Source organism: Lissotriton helveticus, chromosome 7 (genome assembly GCF_964261635.1).
Source record: "Lissotriton helveticus chromosome 7, aLisHel1.1, whole genome shotgun sequence".
NCBI lineage: Eukaryota > Metazoa > Chordata > Amphibia > Caudata > Salamandridae > Lissotriton > Lissotriton helveticus.
In genome coordinates, this window is record NC_136068.1 from 594,751,902 (window position 1) to 594,771,637 (window position 19,736).

General features: G+C 48.5%; 1 protein-coding gene across 1 annotated transcript in view; it reads right to left on the reverse strand.

Annotated features, from left to right (window-relative positions):
* The window catches only part of PDLIM7 (PDZ and LIM domain 7), a 138,516-nt gene that overhangs the window by 53,874 nt on the left and 64,906 nt on the right, over window positions 1-19,736 (reverse strand). The window contains exon 3 of the mRNA XM_078653207.1: window positions 9,420-9,431. Coding sequence (XP_078509333.1) covers window positions 9,420-9,431 — 12 coding nt within the window. The remainder of the gene's footprint in view (window positions 1-9,419; window positions 9,432-19,736) is intronic.

Consider the following 19,736-nt stretch of genomic DNA (forward strand, 5'->3'; position numbering starts at 1 on the left):
CGACCTGTGTCTGTAGCTTATGCCATTCTCTACTAATCCCCCTGCTTAAAAGAGACTAAGACACTGGGCAACGTTCCTACATAGAACATCACTAACACTGGGTAAAATAGTTCATTTATTCCTCCAGCCTCTGTAATAACCTACGATCGCCACCTCCGAACTAGAGCGACCATTTATTCCACCCTCCATTGTACATTATTCCCCTGTATGCGCACTATTTCTTCTGTATTCCTTGAAAATGCTGTCTGTGCAAACTTTGTAAAGCGATCTGATGCCCTCGGATCAGGTTTGCACTAAATAAAACTCGAAAAATAAAATAAATAGTGTAGACTGTGAATAAACATCCTTAGAGTAACAGGCAGAAATCTCTGTTGCAAGCATCCACAATGTTTCAATCTTTACTCCCTAATCTAACAGCGTCCAGTACCTTGGCACATGCAAGAAGCAGCCACCTCATCTGGGCTCACGCTTGCTGGATCCATCAGGCCATGCACATCGCCCACTGTGCCCCTCGCGCCCCAAGGACAAAAAGAGCTATCAAGTACAATGTGGCACAAGACGCTACAAGACCCGAAGGTGCAACCTTCACTTACTTATCGTCCTGGTAAAATGAGGCAAGGGTTGCAGGTGTCAGTGCGGGGAAGGCCGCGTTGGATGAGGGCTGATCCTTCAACTCTGGAGGGTTTGCAACTGTCCTGAGATCCAGATAGGTGGTGATTGGGTGAATATATAGGCGAGGAGGACAGATAGGGAGAGAGTATGGACAAAAGCAGCAGTTGGTAAACAGAAATCAGCAGGAGGCAACATAAATTGGATAAGGGATAAAGGAAGCAAGATTAAGGAAAAGAGAGAGAAGACAGGAAGTTAGAGTTACCAAGAATGCCGGCCTGCTCGGACTCCCTTGAACTCTACCTTTCACAGACAAACATGTACACCATCTAGGGAAATGCTGATTATTTGCCCCACTGAAGAACACTCGACAGGACAGAATATAATCAGAGCCCCCCGCCCATCCACCACACTCCTAAAAAAAAGTCCCTACATTTCTGTGGGTACGGTACTTTTGTCAGTGGTCGAAGTGGGGGGATCCGAGTGGCATGATGTGCCCTTACTTTTAAATTTTTAGGAAAACAGTTTTCCTACTTTTCATCAAAAGTCAACTGCCCCAAAACGATTAATTCTGAGAGATAAAATGCTTTAGCTGAAGTGTCTTTAAGGGAGCCTCCTGTGCCGTGACACTTGACACCGAGGGAGGAGCAAACAGCTAAACTAGCCTTCTTGGCAGGGTGCCTGCTAGCCTGAAGGAAGTATAAATGTGCACCACTGGTCAATCTGCAAATGTAAAGGGGCCTTGGAAGCTGGTATTGGCTTTAATTGATATAATCGCTTGAAGCTTCCTGGAGACACCCATTCATTACTTTGAGGGGTATTGTAAGGGAGCTGCCAGCTAAGCTGTGAAGTGTGTGCTTTTACAAGACAGGTATTAAAAATAACTGGACTGCATACAGCCGGCAAAAAGTCTATATTTTGGAAAGACTTTTTATCTTGAACCTTTTTGTGCATTCTGTAGCAGCCTGTCTTATACTGTGTGTAATGCAAGTTTTAAATAATGATTTTTATGTTCACAGTACTTTCTGTCACAGATGGGTACCATGTAGCACTAAAAATACACAAGTCACTTTTCTCCACTGCACCAACTAATAGAGGTTTCATAATGTACAATAGTGTATTTCCAACTGAATAACACATTAATGTTCATTTAAATTGTGTTATTTTATATGTAGTTACCGGAAAGTGAAAGACTGAAAAAGTTACAGAATATTTTGTATATTAGCCACGCCCACAAGCTCACTCACCCGACCCCTTTGAGGCAGCAACGCAGTTCCCATACTTTTTTTAATGCACTTCGACCACTGACTTTTGTACGGAACATGCCTGATTCTGAGCACACTGTGTTATTAATATGGGAGCACGGTATTTGGCACACTGTTATTTACTTTTCTGCAATGCATTATTACCCTTTCGCCGCCATCCCCTCTCCTACAACGAAAAATCCGAGTGTACAGCGCTTTCTGGCATCTAAATGTGTGAGACTTGGAAGATAAGATGTCACTTCCTGATCTATATTGAGTTGAGATCCATAGCCATGTATTGTGGAGTCAGCCCTCTCATATGAATGGGCCATTGCTTTCTTTTTTCCGCCTCTCTTTGAATGTGCTGTTGACAAGTTTGGTCTTTTGGTCAAAGTCAGCTGCAATTATACCCATGTAAAGGGAATTTCTGTTCTTAGCCGGTGCCCTAATACTTCGAGCAGCGAGACTGCAGGCCGGAGGAACAAGAGGCAAAGTCATATGGAAATGTCTCAGGGCACTAGCCAATCAAAAGAGACCTCTCAGCTGCCCCTTCCACCTGAGGTGATCCAGCCCTTGGTACTTTAGACATGGCGCAGGCCTGGGCCCCAGTTAGTGAGTACACCTGCAGCCTGGAAAGACAGGGCCTGCCAACGACAGCGACACCCACAGGCACCAACCCACTACATATACACCCCTTCTGCAATGGAATGACTTTAAAACCCCTATTTTAAACGGCAGGGCCTAATTTAAGAAAACATTACAAAACTGTGTTAATACTGTGTATGGTACCACTTGAAGATCAAAACCCGAACTCGAGGGGTTAAATCTATGCATTTTGAAACAGTCTCATTAAACAACCATGTCTGTAGTCGTTTTAAAATAGTACATGTCAACATCATGCGACGCACACAGAATACTGGGCTCGACGTCATCGAGAAGGGCCTTTGAGAGTGGGAAGTACAGAGCCCACAACCGATGTCTGTGAGTAAGTCAGGGGAAGGGAGGGGGGATGGCATGCAGAGAATAAAAAAGTTTAGGCTTACGGGTTCTGCACCTGTAAAGAGAGAAGGAAAGAAAGACAGAAGACAATTAGTAAAATTGGAAAGAGGGGAGTGGGGGTCAAGAAGGCGGGGGGGGGGGGGTCAAGCAGGCAGGGGGGAGGGGGTCAAGGAGGCACATAATGCACAGACTGATCGTGCTCTGAGCTGGTGCAAGCCGACATCAACCTCCCCTACTCCAAAGCAGATACGAGACCCAAGATCAAACAAGAAATATGAAAGCAGGTGAGAGTGAGTGACAGCGGACTTCATGCACCTCACTTTACAAAAAAAAAAAGAAAATATCACTCAGTGAGAAGTGCCCGACAAGGCCCCCTCCCCCGCCACATAGTGCCCAGAGGCCCGCTCTTGAGAGACAGGCACTTGACGTTTCTGCACACGTGAGGTCACACCCCGACCCCAAAGTCACACGCCAATCACAATCCCGTGCAATTCACCCCCACCCCAGAGGCTGCCGACCCGTGCCCCCCATGCACACACCCCCATACCTCGCTCCTCTGTGCCGGTAGCTGAAGTGTAACGAAGCCCGCGGCTCGGTGCCCTTCAGCCTGCACCCGATATAGCCTGGCATTAGGTTACTGCATGCCTACTAGGGTGCCGTGACATCACCCTGCGCCCCTCCCGACGGGGCCTCCAAATCGTGTATCCCTTACAGGAGGGAAGGACCGCACACTGAGACACCCTTGCGTAACCTGACAGGGGGCAGAGAGCAACACCTTCCCAATGCCTGGCAGAGGCTTCGGCCTTAGGCATGGGCGAGCTGGGCCCTGGCCCGGGGCGCCAAGAGGGCGCTGCCTGACCTAATGTCATGCAAACCGCAGCTCGCCCACCCCACTTGGCCTCAATCGGGTCCCGTTAAAGACTCTATAATCAGTCCTTAATTAACCTCAGCATAATTGTTAGCCACCCATCAACCCCCTGCCTCCTCCCATCTTCCTCACACCTCCTGCTGTCACACCGCAACGACGCCGCCCCACAACAAACGCCATCTTTTCTTTCCGCCCAGGGCGCTGACCCGGTCAATCCAATTAGAGACGCATGGACACGCATGCCGGCTTCCTGCCACAGAGTGACCGCAGCCTGATGGCTGGTGCACAGCGGCACCTGCCTCACACCTGGCACAGGGCAAGAGCTGCGCCTGGCATGAGCGACTCGTGCAGGATGCCTGCCGCAGAGTGGCACCTGCGTATTAGCTGGCACGGAGAGGGGCTCTGACTGCCTGACACAGAGCAACAGCTGCCCGAGGCCGGGTACAAAGAGAAACCTTCAGAATAGCTGGCACAGACAGTTGGCACGGTGCCACCCTTACTTGAACGCCAACATCTGCCTGATGCCTGCACAGCGCTCTGAGCCTTGGTTTCTCCTCCAACAGGGCACCGAGAGGAGCAGTCCCTTTATTTTAGCATCTGAAAAGTAATTGTTGTCCACATAGCAGCTTAGCCGAGCTTGGTGCCTCGGGATAACGGGGTCTGCCCACATCTTGGTGGGCAGCTGGAATCTCGCAGAGGGTCTTCGCAGGGGCTGGCACGGACACACCCTAAAAGGAGTGCGGTCCAAACCCGCGAGCGCTTCTCCTCACACGGCCCACCCCTCTGGCACAGCTGTCACTTGTCACATGGAAAAGTAAGCCCTTCAAAACACAAAGCGCAGCTCATCACGCCACACCGCACTGGGGGCCATTCTACTCCAAACAGAGCCCGGCTCAGCACCCCAAACTCTGCACTTGTACTCAGAATAACCTCAAAATGCATTCCTCTCCTCAGAACCCGTCAAACACTGCACTTATCCCCTCAAAACACAATAAACACTGCACTCCTCTACTCAAAACACCCCAAACACTGCACTCCTCTCATCGAGGACCTCAAACACTACACTCCTCTACTCAAAACACCTCAAACACTGCACTCCTCTCCTCAGAGCACCCCAAAAACTACACTTCTCTCATCGAGGACCTCAAACACTGCACTCCTCTCCTCAGAGCACCTCAAACACTGCACTCCTCTCCTCAGAGCACCTCAAACACTGCACTCCTCTCCTCAGAGCACCTCAAACACTGCACTCCTCTCCTCAGAGCACCTCAAACACTGCACTCATCTCCTCAGAGCACCTCAAACACTGCACTCATCTCCTCAGAGCACCTCAAACACTGCACTCCCACCATCGAGGGCCTCAAACACTGCACTCCTCTTCTCGAAACACATTAAACACTGCACTTCTCTCCTCAGAGCACCTATAACACTGCACTCCTCACCTCAAAACACATCAAACCCTGCACTGGTTTCCTCAAAACACCCCCAAAATCTGCTCTCACCAGTGCACCTCGAACACTGCGCTCCTCTCATCGAGGACCTCAAACACTGCACTACTCTACTCAAAACACCTCAAACACTTGACTCCTCTCCTCAGAACCCCTCAAACACTGCACTCATCTCCTCAGAGCACCTCAAACACTGCACTCCCACCATCGAGGGCCTCAAACACTACACTCCTCTACTCAAAACACATTAACTCCTCTCAGAACCCCTCAAACACTGCACTCCTCTCCTCAGAGCACCCCAAAAACTACACTTCTCTCATCGAGGACCTCAAACACTGCACTCCTCTCCTCAGAGCACCTCAAACACTGCACTCCTCTCCTCAGAGCACCTCAAACACTGCACTCCTCTCCTCAGAGCACCTCAAACACTGCACTCATCTCCTCAGAGCACCTCAAACACTGCACTCCCACCATCGAGGGCCTCAAACACTGCACTCCTCTTCTCGAAACACATTAAACACTGCACTTCTCTCCTCAGAGCACCTATAACACTGCACTCCTCACCTCAAAACACATCAAACCCTGCACTGGTTTCCTCAAAACACCCCCAAAATCTGCTCTCACCAGTGCACCTCGAACACTGCGCTCCTCTCATCGAGGACCTCAAACACTGCACTACTCTACTCAAAACACCTCAAACACTTGACTCCTCTCCTCAGAACCCCTCAAACACTGCACTCATCTCCTCAGAGCACCTCAAACACTGCACTCCCACCATCGAGGGCCTCAAACACTACACTCCTCTACTCAAAACACATTAACTCCTCTCAGAACCCCTCAAACACTGCACTCCTCTCCTCAGAGCACCCCAAAAACTACACTTCTCTCATCGAGGACCTCAAACACTGCACTCCTCTCCTCAGAGCACCTCAAACACTGCACTCCTCTCCTCAGAGCACCTCAAACACTGCACTCCTCTCCTCAGAGCACCTCAAACACTGCACTCATCTCCTCAGAGCACCTCAAACACTGCACTCATCTCCTCAGAGCACCTCAAACACTGCACTCCCACCATCGAGGGCCTCAAACACTGCACTCCTCTTCTCGAAACACATTAAACACTGCACTTCTCTCCTCAGAGCACCTATAACACTGCACTCCTCACCTCAAAACACATCAAACCCTGCACTGGTTTCCTCAAAACACCCCCAAAATCTGCTCTCACCAGTGCACCTCGAACACTGCGCTCCTCTCATCGAGGACCTCAAACACTGCACTACTCTACTCAAAACACCTCAAACACTTGACTCCTCTCCTCAGAACCCCTCAAACACTGCACTCATCTCCTCAGAGCACCTCAAACACTGCACTCCCACCATCGAGGGCCTCAAACACTACACTCCTCTACTCAAAACACATTAACTCCTCTCAGAACCCCTCAAACACTGCACTCCTCTCCTCAGAGCACCCCAAAAACTACACTTCTCTCATCGAGGACCTCAAACACTGCACTCCTCTCCTCAGAGCACCTCAAACACTGCACTCCTCTCCTCAGAGCACCTCAAACACTGCACTCCTCTCCTCAGAGCACCTCAAACACTGCACTCATCTCCTCAGAGCACCTCAAACACTGCACTCCCACCATCGAGGGCCTCAAACACTGCACTCCTCTTCTCAAAACACATTAAACACTGCACTTCTCTCCTCAGAGCACCTATAACACTGCACTCCTCACCTCAAAACACATCAAACCCTGCACTGGTTTCCTCAAAACACCCCCAAAATCTGCTCTCACCAGTGCACCTCGAACACTGCGCTCCTCTCATCGAGGACCTCAAACACTGCACTACTCTACTCAAAACACCTCAAACACTTGACTCCTCTCCTCAGAACCCCTCAAACACTGCACTCATCTCCTCAGAGCACCTCAAACACTGCACTCCCACCATCGAGGGCCTCAAACACTACACTCCTCTACTCAAAACACATTAACTCCTCTCAGAACCCCTCAAACACTGCACTCCTCTCCTCAGAGCACCCCAAAAACTACACTTCTCTCATCGAGGACCTCAAACACTGCACTCCTCTCCTCAGAGCACCTCAAACACTGCACTCCTCTCCTCAGAGCACCTCAAACACTGCACTCCTCTCCTCAGAGCACCTCAAACACTGCACTCATCTCCTCAGAGCACCTCAAACACTGCACTCATCTCCTCAGAGCACCTCAAACACTGCACTCCCACCATCGAGGGCCTCAAACACTGCACTCCTCTTCTCGAAACACATTAAACACTGCACTTCTCTCCTCAGAGCACCTATAACACTGCACTCCTCACCTCAAAACACATCAAACCCTGCACTGGTTTCCTCAAAACACCCCCAAAATCTGCTCTCACCAGTGCACCTCGAACACTGTGCTCCTCTCATCGAGGACCTCAAACACTGCACTACTCTACTCAAAACACCTCAAACACTGCACTCATCTCCTCAGAGCACCTCAAACACTGCACTCATCTCCTCAGAGCACCTCAAACACTGCACTCCCACCATCGAGGGCCTCAAACACTGCACTCCTCTTCTCGAAACACATTAAACACTGCACTTCTCTCCTCAGAGCACCTATAACACTGCACTCCTCACCTCAAAACACATCAAACCCTGCACTGGTTTCCTCAAAACACCCCCAAAATCTGCTCTCACCAGTGCACCTCGAACACTGCGCTCCTCTCATCGAGGACCTCAAACACTGCACTACTCTACTCAAAACACCTCAAACACTTGACTCCTCTCCTCAGAACCCCTCAAACACTGCACTCATCTCCTCAGAGCACCTCAAACACTGCACTCCCACCATCGAGGGCCTCAAACACTACACTCCTCTACTCAAAACACATTAACTCCTCTCAGAACCCCTCAAACACTGCACTCCTCTTCTCGAAACATATTAAACACTGCACTTCTCTCCTCAGAGCACCTATAACACTGCCCTCCTCACCTCAAAACACATCAAACCCTGCACTGGTCTCCTCAAAACACCCCCAAAATCTGCTCTCACCAGTGCACCTCGAACACTGCGCTCCTCTCATCGAGGACCTCAAACACTGCACTCCTCTCATCGAGGACCTCAAACACTGCACTCCTCTCCTCAAAACACATTAAACACTGAACTCCTCAGAGCACCTCAAACACTGCACTCCTCTACTCAAAACATATTAAACACTGCACGTCTCTCCTCAGAGCACCTATAACACTGCACTCCTCTACTCAAAACATATTAAACACTGCACTCCTCTTCTCGAAACACATTAAACACTGCACGTCTCTCCTCAGAGCACCTATAACACTGCACTCCTCTACTCAAAACACATCAAACACTGCACTAGTCTCCTCAAAACACCCCCAGACTCTGTTCTCACCAGAGCACCTCGAACACTGCACTCCTCTCTTCGAGGACCTCAAACTGCACGCCTCTACTCAAAACACGTCAAACACTGCAAACCTTTCATTAGGGCACCTCAAACACTGCACTTCTCTCCCCAGAGCACCTCAAACACTGCACTCCTCTTCTCTAAACACCTCCAACACTCCAAACCTCTCCTCGGAGCATCTCAACCACTGCTCCCCTCTCATCAGAACACCTCAAACATGCACACTGCTCTCATTAGAGCACCTCAAACACTGTAAATCTCTCATCAGAGCACCTCAAACACTGCACCACTCTCCTCGGAGCACCTCAAACACTACACTCCTCTCCTTAGAGCACCCCGAACACTGCGCTCCTCTCATCGAGGACCTCAAACACTGCACTCCTCTACTCAAAACACCTCAAACACTGCACCCCTCTCCTCAGAACCCCTCAAACACTACACTCCTCTCCTTAGAGCACCCCGAACACTGCGCTCCTCTCATCAGAGCTCACTCTCACTTAGTAGCCCTACCAACCCGCATCTGTCTACCTTTCCATTACCCCTTTAGCCCCTCTCATGCCTGTCCTATAATGTATTTTAACATTATATGCTAGTGCCATTGTTCGAAAGTCTGAAGCTCACCCTTAACCCCCACAATCTTTCTGCCCAAGCTACACTCCTGACCCCCAGGCACTTCCGTCCTTTTAACTACTAGTGTCCTGCATGGACTTTTAGGCTTATACTCACAATGGAAAATGTGTCGCGAGGACCAGCTGATGACACGAGGCTTCCTGACAGCCATGACATCATGGGAGCAGCTGCTTCATAGGTGCAGTACGAAAACAATGGTTCCGCACTCATCTTTTCATAATTTCTATTTTTATTTATTTATTGCTTATGTATAGCCTGAACCAGGGCTTTAAGTGGGGTCAAAAAACTGGATGGTCTCTCAAAGGGGCGTGGTTAATGTAATTAAGGGCGAGGCTTAAAACACATGAGCCAAAAATCTGTGCTTAGCATAGTGTGCCGCCCGACTTGTATTTTGCTGTTCCTGTCATTGCATCCAGATATAGGATACAACAAGTAACATCATACCTACAAGAAGTCAGGACTATTGGCTTTGTCAATGGTTGTTAGTTGCATAAGATAAATAAGCAGCAACTATGGCTTGTATATAACATTGAAAAAGCTTCCATTTAAAGCCCTGGTGACACCACAACAATGTTGCTGCTCCTGAGTTTCAAAAAGAGAGGGGAAATCCCGAGAGAAAATGACTTCCTTTAAAGGATTTCCCTTCCCCTACAACGCTCACCTGGCATGACGTCATGCCGCAACTTCTCCACAAGTGAGAAGTGAACAGCGCACTGATGTGCCTGCAGTCACTGCAGTCTGGAAAACACTGACTGCCTGTGCCAGTGCACATAACCGAGCCCGATAGAGACCCGTTTCGAGGCCCCCAGTAAAAAACTGCCGGTGCTCAGCACCGGTGAGACCCGGCCCACTTAAAGCCCTGGCCTGAACTCCATCTTACTCTGTACAAAACGCTGTACAGAGTGGACTAAAAACGAGGCGTACAAGTTTACCTTGCATTGAGTGTGGTGGCATAAGAAACAAATGTGGTGACCTATGCTTCACTGAAGCAAGACCTGTGCACGTTATGTGTACTGGGGATACAGTCCCCTCTATATCTTACCAGCCTCATAGAAATGGAGCCCTGATTTGCATGGTTGAGGAAAGCTTGGACCGGAAGGGCAAGGATGCCTGGCCTAGTAGGCTTCACTTTAACTGTAAAACACTTTGAAGATCCGGCCACCAGATGGCACTGTCGGCATAGTTTACGAGTGAGCGAGAAAGAGGAACGACCCAACAGCTGTCTCTGGCTTTTCACTGCTGTAAGGACACTTGTCAAAAGGTGGGCATACATACCCCGTCCATGCCCCGTGCGTCAGCGCTGCCCAGAATCAAGAAAAGGCTGGCAGCAAAGGTCGAAACGGGGATTAACCAGGAAGCTCCGTAACGTTTACTGTTGAACAGATGGACTATTTTAACAATACTTTTACAGTTTTTGATAATTTTCTTTTTTACAGTTCAGGTATTTATTTTTTAGCGCAATAACGTGCCGCACGCCTCCTTCAGTCACCTGGGAGCGCACTTCTTTTAATGTCACAGGGCACTTGAATATCTTTTTGAAGCGGGCTTGTGCTACTGCAGGACTGAGCTAACCTGTAATCTGGTTCGATAAAAAATAGTAAAATGAACAGGATTTATGTGCACCTTCGGTCAGGGCGGTTCTAGGATTTGCGAGGCCCTGGGCTAAAAGGGGATGTGCGAGGCCCCTCTAATTTAGATAAGTGGACCCTTGCAAGGAGCCCATTCAGAGACACTGCGGGAGGCCCATTGCCCTGCATTTTAGCGCCCACGCAGTAACTTTCAGCCCACAAGGAATCCTCACACCTTCAGTGTGATAGGTGTGAGAATTGCTTGTGGGCTAAAAGTTAAAACCATGGGGGCGCAAAAATGCTGGACAATGGGCCCCCTGCAGTGTCTGTGAATGGGTCTCCTTGCAATTGAGGAAGCGTCTCGCTCCCCTATGCTTCCAAGCACCATCCCTGAGAGGCCCGGGGAGGGGGCTCGCTCCCATGGACATTAATTGCAAGGCGACACCTTTCTTAAAATGGATCGCCACAGAAACAACAGGACACAGTGCGGGGCCCCATGCTGGTGGGCTGAGTGGGAGGCCCACACACTGCCCATGCCTAGCGCCGGCCCTGCCTTCGGTGCGCACACAGCCTTCAAACGTCACACCGCTTTTTAAAACGCAGAAAAAACGCATCTAAAAAATGGTTGCTGCAGGCACAGCAACCATTTTTTCCCGTAGCACCCATTTTCAGAAGCTTTCATGAGGAATCCGAAATGCAGCTGGGTTACTCACTGACTGAGTTCTGGTGTAAAAGAGTCCCTCGTGCATTCCAATGGAGTCAGAAGGACACACCCAAACTGCGGAAAAACATTTGAGACTAAAATACTTATCTGTCTGATCCAAGATGTGATTGACAGTGTCTCCAGCCAATAGCTGTAGGTTTCAGAGCAAAGGAAGTCACTAGCTGAAGGACTCTGCCCCAAAGGCTATTGAAGTAACTAGAGAATGCATTACGTTCAGCATAAATAGAGTAATATCCATTCTACTCAACACTAAAACACTTCAGGGAGACTGTCCTATCCTGCCTCTTCTATGTGGCCCTTCTGTTGTCTGATGCACTCCATTAGTGGTCTACCCCCTCCTTCCTAAACCCCTAACACGCTTGTTGCCTCTGGTAAACAACCTTTACAACGCAACTTTTACCACGCAGTGCCTTTACAACGCAACTTTTACAACGCAAACTATTACAACGCATTGCGCTGGGGGGCGCTCTAGGATAGGGAATAGGTTTAATGTACTATCCAACACCTTCCCTACTATCCACGGGGACTGGAGTTGGAATAGTAAATTAAACAATTCACTATCCAGCGCCTAAAAGCACTATGCGTTGTAATGGTATGCGTTGTAAAAACCGCGTTGTAAAAGCATGCGATGTAAAAGCATGCGTTGTAATGTCATACATCCGTTGCCTCTACACCCTCTTTAACCTCAGTGTTAGACCAGGAGCACGCAGAAGGAGGTCACCCCTGTCCCCTGCTCTGCCAACGCTTAACCGACCCTATAGGACAAATAAGATACTCCTCTCTGCCCAAGTCTTTCAAATCCCAGCATTTCAGCACAGCCAGATTCGCACCCTGGCACTTCACTAATAGTTCTCAGGTTGTCACTCCTGCCTGGGAGGAAAATGTATCCTTGAGCGGTGAATTGTACTGGGCAATGCTTGAGTACTGTGTATGTCTGTCAGTGCTTTATTTTATTTATTTAATTTACTTGATTTATTTAATTGATAATACCTGCTATCTCTTTTTTTATTGATACTATTTGTCACTATAGGAATCACTATTGACTCATTTTCAGTGTGGAATTAACTGATCAACCAAAAACAATCTACTTGAAATATGTTTTATTCATCTTTTTACTTGGAGAATTTTTTTAGCGCAAACCTAACCACTTGGGCAGTGGCGTAGCGTAAGTGATGGAGGGAGGGGGGCACAGGGGCCCCTGGTGAAAATGTTTTAGGGGGGCAACATTTTAAAAGAAAAAAATGTGTACAATTTCTTTTCTTTTAACATTTTGCACCATGAAGGGCTAACGGTCCACAGGTTATGGGGCACAATAGTTGCCTTGCACCGCCCGGGTGCTCGCAACCCATGCTACGGCGCTGCACGTGGGCCAAGTAGCACTTGGCAGACAACCAAACCAGAGACTGCTTTACGAGGCACATTAGGCCTAAAACAGTAGCAAGGATAAGACCAGTAGCAAGGATAAGAACAGAGTCAGTCAGCGGGATGTTACATTAAGAGGGACATTTTCAGGTATTTTCTGAGGGACAGAAGGTCCGAGTTGAGCCTTACCTGTACACAGGATGCATATTGATAATATATGCCAGCATGATGTTAGCTTTTGATAACAGATGCTTGTATTGTTTCATTATTGCTAGCATGCTTGAAATGTTAATTATTAACTTTAGGGTATTTCCGTTTTCTATTGCTAATTTGAACCAGTGTGGCATTTTGGCATCATGAACACTCCCTCACGTCTGCATTTTGGGATTATCTCTGGTTCTGTTATAAAGCGTGATGCCCGGCCTCTTGCCTTATGAGGGGGTTATCCTTCAGAAGTGGCCATCTCTACGAGGCGGTGCTCAGAGAAGAGGGCTTCAGCCAACTCTGTTTTGACTACAGTGCCCACCTTCACCCTGCCCTAGGTACACTGGGACCTACCCGTTCTGGTGCACACGAGAGGTGGGGTTCACGCCGTAGGTGGGCGCTGGGGGAGTGTACATCACAGACTTGGTCACCAGGCCTGGTGAGGAATTTTCCTGGCCCGTCCTGGCACCAAAAGGTTGTGCAGTTTTGTTCAGGGCCGTGCTGGGGGCAAAGTTATACTTCGGTTCTTCAGAGTCGAACGAGTGCTGGTCCTGTGGGAGAAAACACACGAAAACACAATGCATGCTGCATGCAGTAATATCGATACAAGCTGCAAAACCCACACACCAAGATTGAGGCGTAATCCCAGAAATCTCCATGCACCGTGTAGATCCACACAACATCAAACGGAAAGCATGGTATGTGTGCAAGTTTGTCCATCATGCAAGCCTCGGAGGGCAGTGATGCACAGTTCCAGCAGTGCCCAGAGTCGCACACAAACCCACATTCCGGAGAGCACAACAGCGCTAAGAGCCACACCAGTGACACACATGCCCTATACAAATACGAATATCATAACATGGCATGACATTGCATAACATAAATCAATGTAACAAAAGAGGACTTTAGATGAGTCAGACATCAAGGATTATAGTGAGGTCGAGGTGTGCCTCAACCATTCCCCCGAGCACCTCTCAAGCAGCCGCCTTCTCATTGTGGCTTCAGGGGCGGCCATTTTGTGGTCAGATTCTGCTTAATCATCTGTGCGTGCCGAGGGAACTTGGCTGCTGTTCAAGCCCAACTTCTCCAAAATCCCGACAAAGAGTTATATGGCTACCAAAAAGAACAGTTAATCCCCTTTGAGAGGACCGTTATGAGCCACATAGAGGCTCAGGCAGTTTGAGCACTCCAAGTTCAAACAGCATCCCTCGCCTGGTGATCCCACACTACCCCAACCCCAGGAGTCGTACATCACGAGAACTGCATCACCAACCTGAGTGTCACCATATATGAAAGGGAGAGGCAGTTAAGTGGGTGTAACAAAGTATGATGGAACCAAAAAGGAGGGATTCCTGAGAGCGAAAGAGAAGGGGTAGTGATGACAGGAAGTCAATTGATGTCAAAGGACCAAGCATGCAATTCACTGTTAATTAGCCCAGTGAATGTTGTTGATATCCAGATCATATGACACACCAGGCCAAATTTGAAAATGCGCCATTTTATATTAGCAGATCCTACCCCAAAAGAAGGAGGTTCGACTCAAAGGCGCGGGTACGGCACCAATGATATGAAAAGCAGTTGTAACAACAGTCTCTGTGGTATACTCTGCAGGAAGGAGGTCTTTCACCAAAGTACTTCCACTGGAACATTAGTGTCTTCTTGCATTACCAAGCAAAAGACACACAGATGATTGACGGAATGCAGAGTAAATCAAACATTCATCCCCAGTCAAGAGATCTGGGTTAAATGCATTGTTCTTTGCAACAAGCATCCTGGGACAAGTTCAGGGCTCACTGTGCCACTGGATTAAAGCTAGCCTGGCTGATGAAGGGTGACGCCCGAAACTGGTGACAGGATGATTGTTTCCGGTCCAGGGAGGACCAGGCTTGGCAGTTTGGTCTAGACTGTTCCCATGAGGCACAAGGTCCAGACTGATTTGCATATAGCTGGGTCCAAACTGGGGTGGCGAAGTGAGCTAAAGAACAATAAATTTAAGCCAGATCTCTTGACTTTGGGGTGAAGGTTTGATTTGCTTTGCGTTCCGTACATCATCTGTTTCTCTTCTGCCTTCTCGCCCTAAGTGCGCCGGGTATGCCCAGACGTGGGTACCAGGCTCACTGTGCCACTGGATTAAATCTAGCCTGGCTGATATGGGGTTATGCCCCGAAACTGGACCCAGGATGCTTGTTTCCGGTCCAGGGAGGACATGGCTTGGTAGCTCGGGCTGGACTGTTCGCATGAGGCACAGGGTCAAGACTGAATTGCATAAGACTGGGTCTAAACTGTGGTGGCACGGTGAGCAAAAGAACTGATGGATTTAACCCAGATCTCTTGACTTGGGGTTAATGATTTGCTCTGAATTCTGTCCATCATCTGTGTATCTTTTGCCTTTTCGCATTACCAAGCACCAGTCCATGCCTGCTTCCAGAGCTCCTTCAGAAGTCAGGCTACCACTGAGCAGAACCAAGATCTCTCTTTCTGTTCTAAGAAAAGCCGTGTTTCGGTCAATGCACTGGGGTAAAGTTCACCCACTTTGCCAGTGTCAAAGCATCATTGATTTTGAGCCCTGGTTGCTGCTTTGAGTGCTTGCCCTGGAAAACTAGACACTGCAGAATTCCTGGGAATAACGTTTGTCCTACTTAATCCCCTGGCACTCAGTGCCAAAGATATATTTTCATCTTTTTACAAATGCGGAAATATCTTCCGGCTAAGTTGTCAAAGAGTTCTTCAGCAGTGGACACCTCCTCACACACCCGACACAGCAATGTCCATCCCGGATCGAGCCTTGTGTGTGACCCTGGTCTGAAGCCTCAAGTTCAGTCTGCGGGCCTTATTTAGAATTTGGTGAACTGGATACTTTGTCACAAAAGTGGCAAAGGTCCCATTCACCGTATTATAAGTGCATTATATCCTATGGCACTCGTAATACTGCAGACAGTATATCCGTCACCTTTAGGCAGTGTATCCCATCTGTCAAACTCAATATAAGGCCCTTAGCTATTTTTTCAGGCCCCTGGGCCATCACTAGAATGTTCAACTTTTCTAAAATGAGGACCATTGCAGAGGCACCTTCTGACACACTACTGGCCTATGCCAGCGCCTCATCCTTCACTTCCGGTCTTTTGGCCACAGGGCATAGCATTTTGCACTGGGGGTTTGACTTCTAGACGGCGGTTCTAAGTTCTCGACCTGGGTTTCTAGAGAAGTGGAAGAGCTCGTGAACTTCCAGATCTGCAAAACCTGAGATGGCAAAACAGATGAACTATTGAGTTAGCCCGGTTCCCGGTTTGTCTAAGAAGTATTAAATCGCGAGGGCTACAGCAGATAGGGTCAAGGCTTTCCCCCCATTTTTTAGTCTGGTGAGCGTAGAGGGGTGAAATAGCAGAGACGCATTGGTATTTTGTGGGAACTATAGAAGATTGTGTTTGAGATGCATTGGCGCTAGAAACACATTTGGTAAATAGGACAGCTCTTATACCACTGCCACCCAAAGTGTGCCTTGCCAATACTACATTCGTACCTACAAACTGAGAAAGCGTGATATACCTTCGGGTAGGATTTGTTGCACTTTATCAAGTTATAACAACATACCATAACGTGGAGGCTGAGAGTGCCGCCACAATATCTCAGCGTTGCTTTTTGCCACCCCTGTCCCTTTGCCCCTTCTTGCCAAAAGTGTGCAGAGGCTTCATATTCGTACTGACAGCCCACATTTTCTAAATGGATTCATCATGGGAAGGTTACAGTTCCTTTTTCCATGATGTCCCAGTGGTGAAAGCCTTAGTATTTTTAAATGCCCTCTGCCCTCCAGGGCGTTCTTTTTGCACGCCTGACGCCTTTGACATGGGGAACTGGCTAAAGCTCAGCTTTCCTGCTCTATCCCCTGCCATTACCTGTCTATTTCGGGGTCACTTGTGTTTTGGTTCCGGGTTGCAGCCTTCCTAGCTGCTGCAAACCAGGATCCTCAATACTTGTGATTCTTACATTCTTGCAGCATGTCACAATCCCTTCCCTACTGCGCTCCCCTGGTGTTTTTGGTATGCATGGAAAATTTAGAGGGAAAGGAGTGGCAGGAAACTGCCCGCTTTAAACTTGCTGCAGAAGGATTAAACCATGTTCAAATCTGTCTCTCCTTTTTTCCTTATTCTATGTTTCCCCTTTCACACTCGATCTCTGAGCAGAGTTTCCTCGATTCAAAATTGCTTTATTGAAATGTAGCATTTGGATGGGGATGAAGCATGCTTCTGGAGTGCAAAGGCTGGAGGCCTGCAGAAACTGTATTTAACATGCATCAATGTCAATATTTTACAATTAGAAAGTGGGAGATTTAGAAAAAAAATAGGAGGGAATTAATTTTACCGACTGACAAATTGAAATAGAGGCACGTTTAGGCGGGAGAAAGCTAAAATAGAGCCATTTTCTGCTTCGACAATCGCGGATCTCCCGACTGAATCAGGACAGTTTGGATTTACCGATTTTGTTGTGGCTCTTTTTGCTTCATATTTTACGGAACCTGTGGTATTCAGGTGGCCATGGCAGCGCTTAATTTGTTTCTAATAAAAGGAGATTTCCTCCACTTTGCAAAAACCGTCCACCCCTACAGCGACTTGTGAATTCTCACTGGTGGTACTCCTTCATTTGTTTTTCTGCAGTTGTATCCAGGGGTACAGGAGTACTCCCAGTTCACTTCGGTGAACATAACCCTTGCTCTCTCCATTGTTTTTGTAGCGCTTAATTTGTGCCAGGGATTGCAGGTGCTGGCTATCAGCTCTCATTTTGGAGCCTGTGTTTTACGTTTCATCATCACACTTTGATGGAAGGAATGAAAGAAAGAAAGAAAGAAGAAGAGAAAGGGAGAAATAAGAAGAAAGAGGCAGTGCATGAGGAAGGGAGAATGCAGAGATAAAAAAACTTGCAAGAGTGAACTAAAGAGACCGTAATTGAAGAGTGGAGGAAGAAAGAGCCACAAGGTGGCATCAATATCAGGCAACCATGGTGTTCGTCACACCCTACATTCAACCTCACTGGCCCGGTAATAAACGCTTTCCACTCACGCCTGTATTTGTTTTTCTTTTACAAATAGGCAGCTATGCAAAGCCTGGCAGCTGGTCCTAGGGGATACTCAGGTAGAGCACAGGGTCAAAGTGCAGAGGACTGGAGAGAGGCGTCATAAAAACAGTAAATTGGAAGAATATAGTGCCCAGAGAGGGGAAACTCCAAGAAGCGGGGTGAACAGAAAAGAGAGGGGGCTAACAAAAAGAAAACAAACATTGGCATAGCCAATAGGTCTCGCCATTGGGACCTTTTAAGTGTTTAGGCATTGAGCACATGCATACACAGGAGGAAGGGCACTGACAGCGATAGGGGTGGGGGGGAGGGAGAGAGCAGGAGGTAGAGAAAAAAAGGGAGATAGAGGAAGAAACAGGAGAGGAAAAGAAAGGTCCTGTAAGAACGTGTGAAGAAACATGCAAATTAGTGACATCCCTCCTGAGTTGGCGAGCAAACAAGGATGCTGGTTAATAGAATTCTCCCGTCCAAATTAAATTTACCCTTTGTGATTCTTGGTTAGTAGGCCTCACCAGGCCTCCCCACACTGTACAGGATCTGCCAGGTAAACAACTGCAAAGTGTCCATGCCCTGCTGATACCATATCAACATGAAGATTAATCAGCTGTGGTTGCAACCAAGCTACCTCCCCTTTATGCACAGCTTCGGTTGAGGCGGGATTGTAACTGAGCCCTGCCACAACCGGAGCATAACCCCATAATCTGGCCAGTAATCCATTGGAGTAAGTGAGTACGAGGCAACAGAAGCCCATGGTATATCTGAGAAGCCGGCAGACCCGGAGTGAGGTCTGCGAAGGGACCACTCGGCATGAGCGAAACCAAAGCCTAAAGAGACAGCGGGTGGACCCATCGCTGCCATTGCTGGAGGCCGCAGATCAAAACCAAACAGACAGGAGCTATAGCACCGAAATACAGTAAGAACAGGATACGGAGAAGGCTGAGGCTGGCCAGTCGGCGGAAATCGCGTACAAGGCGAAGGAGGCCCCCTGCTACATAACTGTGAGGCCGGCGGACCTTGGGAGGAGGATTGAGGTGGAGCAGCACGCCGCGAGCGGCGCTGAGGCCCAGAGCAGTCGCGTGGGGAGCGGCCGGCCGCAAAACGTAGTCTCGGAAGTCTTGTGGCTGGACCCGAGAGTACAACAGATGGAACGGCGTTGGCTACACCGCTGAATTGCATCCGAAGATAGTGGAGGCCCCAAAGTCAGCTGGCAAAGGGCAGTGACATACCAGAAAGCCCCGTGTTTGGGCTCACAGATCACAGACGTGGTGCCGCCCCCGCCTGAGATTCCACGAGGCGGACTCTGTGGCTGCCTCAAGAAGAGAAAGGTGAGATGGTCTGGGAAGCTAGCAGAGGTTAGCAACATAATAAAGTGTGCGCTTGTGTGTAACCTGACATGCGGTATGCAGCCGCCTAGCGCCACTGCTCGCACCCGGACTGATTATTTGTTAACAAGCTGCTAATGTAAACGAGGGAGGAAAGCCGCTGCTCGATCACGTGCTTGTCTTTGTTCAAAAGACACACGCAAAGACCAATAAGAAAAAGAAAAAAAAATACCACAAGAGCCTGGAGTGATTTTCAGCGCATG